The sequence below is a fragment of the Candoia aspera genome, chromosome 1 (genome assembly GCF_035149785.1).
Source record: "Candoia aspera isolate rCanAsp1 chromosome 1, rCanAsp1.hap2, whole genome shotgun sequence".
Lineage (NCBI taxonomy): Eukaryota > Metazoa > Chordata > Lepidosauria > Squamata > Boidae > Candoia > Candoia aspera.
The window spans coordinates 67295955-67306059 of record NC_086153.1 but is presented as its reverse complement, the minus strand read 5'-3'; the positions used below and the strand labels follow the sequence as shown (position 1 = coordinate 67306059).

The following is a 10105-nucleotide window of genomic DNA, read 5'->3' as shown; positions in this document are numbered from 1 at the left end:
TTCTCTCCTGGAGAATAGAAAGGGAGGAGAGGAACAAGTGATCTGAGCTGGCTAGCTTACATAAGTCAGAAAACAAAAGGATAAGCACAATGCTGCTTACCCGCCCTCTCAAAATACCTTTTAAAAAGCTTTTGCTTCCTTAACAGGGTAGTTTGCTTAGAACGGAGAAAGCAACCATGACAGAGAAAAGATTTGTAGAAGAAATAGAGAAAGCTCTGGAAAAATCCAAAGGCCTTAAACTCCACGAACTTCTCTTTTCCTACCAGGGAACTCTCTACCCGAATACGGTATGCAGTGCAGAAACGTTCCACGCCCTGGAGAATTTTGAAAGCAGAAAAGATGATGCGGTCTTGGTGTCCTACCCCAAATGTGGTGAATACAACTCTTACATTATTTTGTTGCCATATGAGATCACAAGCAAACTGGGGAAAAATATCTTTTTAATATTGTGTAGCTGAATGTGTTACATAGTATTTATTGTTACCATTGAAATGGTTTACACAGAAATAGTGCCACTGATCTTCGTTTTTCTAAGTGAAACTTTCTGTACTCAAATTAGCTTTTACAACTATTAGTTGACATTAGATGCCACATCATATAAACTACTGAAAAGAGATGACACAAAGGAAAGAATAGAATCATAAATAAAATGTTAAGTGGATGATTAAAGTACCTAAATAACCATTTTCAGAAGCTTGTTTTAAGACATTTAAGCTTAAAAGTGTCTCATAACAATAGGAATTTGCCATGTCCCATGTAACTGATAGGTAGTTTTTGCCCTGATGACTTCAGTGCAAATGTTTGCTTTAGTTCTTTAAAATGCTTTATATTATTTTAAGATGCTACAGTTCTTTATGGTTCAAGCATCGTCCTCTAAGTAATTTTTTAAAAAATAATTTGGCTTAGTGTATTGTGTGAATCCATCCATTGCAGTTTATTCAACAAAGTATGGGTACAACCATGGCTAAATACAATATGTAAAGCTACATAGTGCCTGATTCAACAATTTCAGCTAAATCATGATTATACAATTAGGCTTATCACTTAGTTGCATCCATCCTTTTCCCCTTCCCTTGTGTCCTCCAGTTCCATCTGTTAACTGATTTGTAATTTGCTATACTGTCTATGATGGTTAACAAACACCCCAACACCACAACTTGGCTCCAAAACAAAAATGGAAATCACAACTTGAAGAAAAAATTCCTTTGTGATTTTTGAGGCATAAATAAAGATATTTATTTAATTAGATTTTAATATGAGGCAATAAATCAAAATACATAATGGAAGAAGGGGAAGCAAGGATTTCACAAGCTGAAGCAGATATATAAACATTAATAATGATCTGGTAAAGATATCTGGTAAAGATACATCTTAAAGATACAGTACAACTCATTTGAGGTGGTTGCATTATAAAGATTACAAGCAAACTTTCAGTCCAGAGCTGCACTAAAAGTGATCCAGAACTACAGAGGAGAATGCTTTGAGTATGTTTGGGACAAATCATATAAGGGTTTAAACGGGGAAAAAAAAAAGTATACATTCACCATGATCCTCTGCTCCCTCACCTTCTATTTTCTTTGAAGAAAAATCCGGGAAATTATATAATAAAGAGTATTAAGAATTCTTAATACATTCAGTGAGGCTTACTCCTGAAGAGGTATGCAGTTGTATATGATTGCATCCTGAAGCTAAATTTCTTTTGACCACCTCCACTGATGTGAATAAAATAAAGCTAAGCAACAAATAACTTGATCCAGCAATTGCTTATGCATTTCAGAACTTCTAGATGTGAATGGAAGTTCTATAAAAGTTTTGCTAAAGTTTTTCTCACTCGCTTCATTGCCTGACCTGCATTCTGAGCTTGAATTTCTAGAAATATTTCTTTTGAACTATGTATTCTTAACTTTGAGGAGCAGAATTCTGTGTCCTTAAAGTATAGCTGTATTATCATTAAAATACCCTTACTTCCTGGTACTTAGATTGTCATTCAGTCAATGCAGCCCTGGATTAACCATTAAGCAAAATAAGCACATGCTTAGAGCACTAAGGGAAAGGGGGGCACAGAGTTTTTCCTCCTTCACTCTTTTACTGCCACACTCAACTTTAGTTGATTTTTTTGTGATTGTCCTTATCTGTCTTGTTTGACTTTAACCTTCATTTTAAAGCAAAACAAAAATGTTTTCTTTGGTATGGCGAGTGACTAAAATATAAAAGTTGGTTTGAAGGTATGGTCAGGTAGCACATTTGTTTCCATCTCATGGCGTGAGAGTTTTGTTTGTGTTCAGGGACACCATTGTTGGGCTGTGCTTAGGGCATCAATTGGCCTTAATCTGAGTCTAACAACTTTGAATCTATTTAAATAAAGAGTTTTGATGTTATGAATAGTTTTCACCTCACCATATCTAGTTGCAAATTATTTTGCATTAAGTTGAGATAATGAAGTTTTGCTGTGTTCAGCAAGAATAATGACTTCTTTAGATTGTATTATGACTTGTCCTGTTTTTACCCCCCCAGGAGTAAATTGGCTCATTCTCATTGTGAATGATCTGATTGCCACAACTTTGAAAATTAAACAGGAAAATACAGAATTACCCTTTATTGAGTGCGGAGATCCAGAAAAGTTTCAGGTTAGTCAGTGGCAAAACTTGGCTTTCCAATATTGGATATTTTATCTACAGCTATGTGGTAGTTGTTGAAATGAAATATTCTCTTGTCTGGTGTGTGCCTCTAGTCTTCCAGCAATGTCCTCTAGTCATGAGATGCTTAGCAATGGGTTGTGATTTTGTTGCTTGTCTGGAATGTGAAAGCAGAGTAGTATGAAACATTTGGCATATCTCAGTAGTGGGTGTATTGTTCAGTCTGGTGTCATAAAATTTTGGAGAATCAGAGTTATTCTAACTGCTTTTTGACATAGGTGATATATCATCTCTATATGTCAGTAGAGCCAATCTGTATATGCATGAGTGACCCATTTGATATGTTTTTTTCTCTTTCCTTGTTTTTGCTTTTAAAGAGGATGAAACAATTTCCCTCTCCAAGGATTGTGGCCACGCATCTCCATTACAACTATCTTCCCAAATCTATTTTCAGAAATAAAGCCAAGGTAAGCATCATCTTTCACTGATAACATTCACTTCTGCAGTTCCTTAGATGACGTTTATAGGAGCAATTCACAGGAGTGCTGGGGGCCTACTGGAATATTTATGGGAATGATATAATGCATGAGATTAGGCAGCTATGTGCCCTGCAGGTTCCTCACAAGCAGCTAGCATGGCAAAGGATTGTGAGAGCTGTAGTCCAGAGCATTTGGAAGGAAGGCATCTAATGTATCCTAGCAGATATTTTATAACATCAGGTATTGTGATAATTTAGCTGCTAGGATACGGTACACACTAGGAACATAGGATATGAAGTGTCTAGTAACCACATTCAAAGAAAATGAAATAGGAGAGAAGTTCTCTTGATTGCAAGAGGTCAGTGGATAGTGGTGGCTGTATGAAGCTGGCATTGTATCCCCTTGCTAGTAGAAAGTAAAGCTAGCAGATTTGAGCTGCAGACATTTATTTATTTATTAAATTTGTCACCGCCCATCTCCTCCGACCGGAGGGACTCTGGGCAGTTTACAATATAAAACAATAAATATATAGTAAAAATTCTAATAAAATACACTATAAAACAATTTCGCAAAGCTACTAAATATAATAAAATCCAGATGGAGGATCTGACATTTTGACATCTGCAGGATGACAAAATGGCAGCAAAGAGATAACTGAAAACTAATTCTCTGCTGCCATTTGATGGTTGGCTGGATTTTGGCAGCCTAGATCTGGTAGCCTTTCTAAAGGTACAACTAGGGGATTTGGAGTATCGGTGATTGTACTTTCTGAAGGATCCCATTAAACAATTATGGGTGTGATTTCAACCTCTGATTTCCTTTTAAGTGTAGTTTAGGTAGTGCTAATGACCAACATCAACTTGCAATATGATGGGGACTTTTGCCAGTAATACTTTCATTCATGTCAGCAGAAATTTAAACTGTCTGTCCTCTTTTCTCACCTCAGATACTGGTGTTGTTTCGAAATCCTAAAGACACAGCAGCATCATTTTTCCATTTTCATAACAATGCACCAAGCATTCCCAGTTATAACTCCTGGGAGGAATTTTTTCCGGAATTTATGAATGGAGGAGGTATTTTTAATTTCTCAGATTGGCTCCAATGTAATAGCTTTGGAAACAGAATGTTAGGCTGATCTGATCAATCTGATGACCAAGCTTGGAAGAGAAAAAATTGAGATTTGCCACTACTCAGATTTCTGAGTAGTGGCAGTAGGAGTCCTGTCAGGGTTGCATTTCTAAGAAGTAAGACAGTATCTGGAAGAGGGATTCTGGGCTTGAACATTGAATGATTGGTTTTAAGAGAAATGAAAATGGTATGATCAGTGCTTCATTCTCTGAGGTATACACATGCACACATTTCTGTGTCTTATTGTTGCCTCTAAACAAAAGACTCCACAGGTTTTTGAAGTAGCATTAAAGCTTGCAAAGTTCGCTTGCTGGACATGACTTTGGGATAGGGATACACAACACAGTCAGGATTTTGAGAACTAATTTTTGTCTCTAGCCAAAGCTGAACTGAGGACTATCATAAATGCTTTCCTTAAGAGCTGGCTCTATTTTTTTTGGAGGATCAAAGCAAGACTTTTGTATTCTCTGTATCTTGAGAGTTTATGTAAGTATAAACAGAGACTTGTTTCCAACTATGTGTGTTCTCCAGCAGAGCAAACACCATTAGCACACCATTTCTGTTTGCCAGCAGAGCAGATACTATTACCATACAACTCCTATTGTCTTCAGAGGATTGCAGATCTTTTGGAGAGGATATGGAGGTTTATGGATGGGTAAAAGAATAAGGAAAGGAAGAAGAAATACATCAAAAACACTTTCGTTTTGATACTGTATGTTATCCAGATAGTGTATGAATGCAATATATGTAAAATAACTTGCTATTATGATTTCTGCAGACTCTTTTAAAAATAAAGTCATTTTAACATACTGCCTTTGTACCATAGTTGCCTGGGGATCCTACTTTGATCAGGCTGTCACTTGGAACAAACATATAGATGACGAAAATGTTCTGATTCTGACATATGAAGAACTAAAAGAGGTGGGTGTATTCATAACTATGAGCAAGGCTTCTCCTTGTGCATCAGATGAAAAGAGGTTATCCCAAACTCTTACTGGTTTTATAAGACATGTTGATCAAGAGGCTGGAGTCAGAGCCTTAGCATATTCCATGGTTCAGCTCCTCATCCTGTTCTGAAAGTTAGGAGATAGCCTGGAACATCTGAAGAGCAAGCAATGGAAGAAAAGAGTGAATAGCAAAAGTTATAGGACCTTGGCCTTCTTTATTGATTTGGCACCTGAAGAGCTTTAATGCTCTAATGGCATTAAAAGTATATTTAAACTCATTTTCTGGGCCTCTTTGGCTTGATCTGGTTGGATAATTCTGCTGCAGTTGTATTATAAAATTGAAAAATTATTATGGAAAGCAGGAAGAACAAGCTGTGTTGGAGAAGGCTATTTTTTTTAAAATGCCACTTGTTTAGGAGAGTTTCCCCTAAAATTTGTATGAATGGCATAAATAGTGCCTTGAGTGTTTGCATGGTTGTGGGAGAAGAGATTGAGGTACCATCTGAGCTGATTTTTACTCTTTTTCCTTTCCCGCGGTATGGCAGTTGTGGGTTATAGTCTGTATGGTTCTGTATAGAGTAGGTGTAACCTTTGTGGCTTCACTATATGCTCAGAAGTTAACTGATCTAGCAATGGGTTTTGAATCTGAAGCTACTCAAGTTTACCCTTAGAAATACAGCTTTTCGTATTAATATAAATCTTATTAAACATACAATCCATACAACTTACATACTGTAGGATAGTAATCATGTCACTATATTGCTTTCAGGACCTGGTTTCTGGAGTAAAGCAAATAGCTGCATTTTTTGGTTTCCCTGCAACTACTGAGCAAATTCAGTCTATTGCAAACAGAACTGCCTTCCAAGCAGTGCAGGACAAGTCACAGGAAACCCATGGTGTGGCTGGTCCACTGCTCTTCAGGAAAGGTTGGTTTAACAAAACAGAAATGGGGAAATAGTGTTTTTGTAGTATTCTCCTGTAGCGTGTTCCCATTAGTAAGTGATGAGCAGTCATGGTGTCTCAGTTTATCAATGTGCCCCATCATTGTGTGCAGCAAGCATACTTTGTAGGGTTTTCTACTACTACCAAAATTTGTGAGGAAGAGTGAATAGGTTGAGAGAAAGAGAAAGCCTGAAAATTTATGGTTGGAAGGAATTGAAAAGATCCTCAAAAAAAAGGAAGTCTCTAGAACAAAAGCAAGGTATGAATTAGTATAGAGATATGGCGGAAGAAAGGTCAGAAAGGCCTATGGTCTCATTATAAATTACATTAAGCTATATTTCCATTTATTTCCTCTTTATGCATTGACTTTCCTACTTACTTTTTTTTTCTGTGCTCTGAGTACGGGAATAGTGTGATAAGTGTGTGTATAAGATTGATGCAGACCTATCCGTATGCTCTGGTGCCTCATCAAGTGTGTGGTTTTAGAATCTATTTTAAAAAAAGCAGAGGGAGGGAACATATTTTTGTTGGTTTCTCCTTCATCTGAATTGGAAGTGCATTGGTTGTCCTGTATTTTTAAACGTATGAATATGAGGTTCAGATATACATAACACTATAATCATTACTATAATATTTGTATCCAAGTTCTAATGATTACTGCCCCTGCTTAATTTGTTTTGAACTCAGTCAAGTTCACTTGCTGTTGCTGCCTACAGACTACATAATAGGGTATGTGCATATAAAGAGATTTTTGCCTTCACCTTCACAACTGGCCCTGGTGCTGTACAGGTTAGAAAATGCTGGAAGCAAGACAAGACTGATAGATTTAATAGATTTGGCTGAGAATCCAAACCATGGGAATTTGGTGGATGTGTTCATATTTCTCTAATCCTCAGTCCATTGTATCGTTTTGTGCCCAGTTATCAAATTACAAATCTTTTGAATTGTTATTGGAGCTATGAAGTGATCCTGTTTTAACTTCTTTCTTCTGGCCTCCATTTTCTTTGTGTTGCAGGCATTGTAGGAGATTGGAAGAATACTTTTGACAAAGCTCAAAGTGAGCAAATGGATGCTAAATTTAAGGAATGTTTAGCTGGAACTAAGCTGGGAGCAAGGCTGAAATACGACGTTTACTGCAAACCCTGAATGTGTATCTTGTGAAAAAAATATTGCTTTGGTGGAAGGTTGGTTTGCTTGCATAAAAAAAAGGATGAAACCCAGAACACACATTTCACTATAGCTAATCGGTGGAACTCTTTAGCGTCACATTTCTAATATAGGATACATTTGTATTAAGCTGGAAAATTGCCAGACTATTTCACAGAATGAGGCAATCAGTTTTTCCCAGATGATATATGCAGACCTCTATTACAATATTTCTAAGGGCAAGAGGACAATGGCATGAACCCAGGCTTATTGGGAAAATGTGCCTCTATGATGAAGGGCTTCGAAGCAGCAATAGACAGTGCAGCTGATGATGTATTTTGTACTCCAGTTGCTCCATTCTCCTGTTTTTTTATGGCTCAGCTTTGGAGCAAAACTGAAGTACTTGCTCCCACAAAATTTAAGACAAATATGGGGAGAGGACCCACTTCAAGAGGGTGAGGGTAGTTGCATCATTTCACTGCTGCTTTAGAACTTTTAAAAAGACAGGCTATCAATGTTGACCTAGAGCAGTTCTGTCTGAATCACCCCAAGAAGAGCTATACTTTTCCATCATTGTTCCCTTTACAAAGTTTGAGGGTATCACTGATTTTGGTCCAAGACATTGTTGCAGCTTTTTTTTTTTTTGGTTATTTTGGTGTGGGCTTTTGAGTGATTGCTGACTTCTGGCGACTGGCTGGGCTAATCCCAGCCAGATCCCAGATTTTTGGAAGTGGCTTGCCATTGCTTTCTTCCTAGGGCTGAGAGAGAGTGACTTGTCCAAGGTCACCCAGCTGGCTTTTGGGCTAAGGCAGGACTGGAACTCATGGTCTCCTGGTCTCTAGCCTGATGCCTTCACCACTACAACAAACTGGGTCTCATTGTTGCAGCTTTTAGAGAAAGTTAATTCTTACTTTCTTTTGGAGCTTCAATACAAGGTTCTTAGCACAAGGTACCACTTATTTAGGATGGCTGACTTTTAGGGGACACTGGAAGGAGCATTGTAATTTTAGGAATGATGAGCAGTTCAGAAGTAAGGTTTTAGACAGAGAAGAGGGGAAAACATGTCATGTTAACAGCCCTTCATTTACCTTGTAATATAATAATTCAAACAAAATTAGGCGACTGAATTAATATTGAGTTCTGTTTATTAAAAGAACTCCATATTATGATCAAGATGGAAATAGAAAACTAATGTGTCTAGATTTATACATGCTACACTATGAACCATGACTTATAAATTACAGTAACTGGGATCACACAGTCTATTAAGCCAAAACCAAACCAACCGTATTATATCTTAGCATATTGTGTAGCCACACACAAATCTAAGTCAACCAAATGTTGGGGTTCATCTTTCATGTTTTCTGATGTTATGGAATAGTAATCTGTTACCTTTGATTCATATGATAAATACTTCTGATGTATAAAAATGACAATTCAGTTACCATGTTGGGGATGCAATAATGGCTTGTAAGCTATTTCTCCCTACAGCAAAGTCATGTTTCGCATTAGCGTATCTGATAGAATGTGCTGGAAATATAAACATGAAATTACTCAAACTGATGAATTAATCTGAAATGTATTCACTACCTCAAGATGATTTTTTCAGCATTTTCAAAAAATCTATGATTGTTACTGTAGCACATACACTGATTATAATAAATATTTTTACTGTAAATTTGTACAGAAAACATTTATGTTCAATTGTTAGAGCATTACAAAAGCACTCAGTTCAGCTTAACAAAATATTCCCTCCCCTTGTCCTACCATATACAGGACTGACCTCTCCTATGTAAGGATATGTCCTTTTAAGTCATCAGGCAGGAGGCAGATCCTCCTAGTTTGACAAACCAGTGTATGATGTGTTTGTGTGATGACTTACAACTGAAAAGCTTAAATTAATTCCAGGAAAGCAGCAGAAGTGGATCATGGAGTCAGGATGTTTACTAGGGATGAAAGAGAAAAAAAAGAACAGAGGAAAAGGTATAGTAGTCCAAAGTGAAAGTCAGGGATATGACTATTTGGCATGCTAGCTGGTCATTTTGGGAGTTGTAGTCCAAATACATCTGAAGTGTGCCACATTGGGGAAGGCTGGCGTTTTGTAATGTTCAGCAAAAAAGACAATTTGTATTAACAAGGTAGAGAAAACACTTTTGTATGAAGATGGCCTCATATTTGCTTATTTTACTGTTTAGGGCGTTACCAGATACTTTATTGAAAACATCAGACTGTAATATTTTAGAGCTGTTTTTGCATTTTCCAGTATTTTGTTGAGGTGAACGAACTGTCAAATTGCTAAGATGGTTTTCTATCTACCTTAACAAGAGATTGTTAGATGATGGTTCCTGAATATATATATATATATTTATTTTCTATAGCTGCCCATCTCAACAAGTGACTCTGAGCAGCTTACAATCATAAAAACCATAAAACAATTAAAATAATTAAAAACAATGAAAAGTACAAAATAAGTATATATGGTCTCCAAGTAAACAATGCATGGATGCTAATATAGCCAAGAAACAGGGCCCTTAACACACACGGGGCCCCAGGCCTGGGCACATCACCAGGTCTTCGCAGCCTTATGGAAGGCCAACAGGGTTGGGGACATCCTGATCTCTGAAAGGAGAATGTTCCAGAGGGCAAGCTCTATGGCAGAGAAGGCACGCCTTCTAGTCCCAGCCAGCCGACATTCCTTGGCTGACAGGACCCATAGCATGCCCAACCTACCAAACCAAACTGGATGGGTAGAAACAACTGGGAGAAGACAGCCCTTCAGGTAACCTGGTGCCAAGCCATGAAGGGCTTTAAAAGTGACAATCAGCAC

The 10105-nt window shown here is 37.4% G+C and overlaps 1 protein-coding gene across 1 annotated transcript; it reads left to right on the top strand.

Moving 5' to 3' along the window:
* Positions 1-176: 176 nt before the first annotated feature.
* On the top strand, positions 177-7278 carry SULT6B1 (sulfotransferase family 6B member 1). Its single transcript, XM_063291202.1, has 7 exons — positions 177-372; positions 2515-2627; positions 3014-3103; positions 4062-4188; positions 5070-5164; positions 5960-6116; positions 7148-7278. Exons 1-7 carry the CDS (start codon positions 177-179, stop codon positions 7276-7278), a joined length of 909 nt encoding a protein of 302 aa, XP_063147272.1.
* The last annotated feature ends 2827 nt before the right edge of the window (positions 7279-10105 follow it).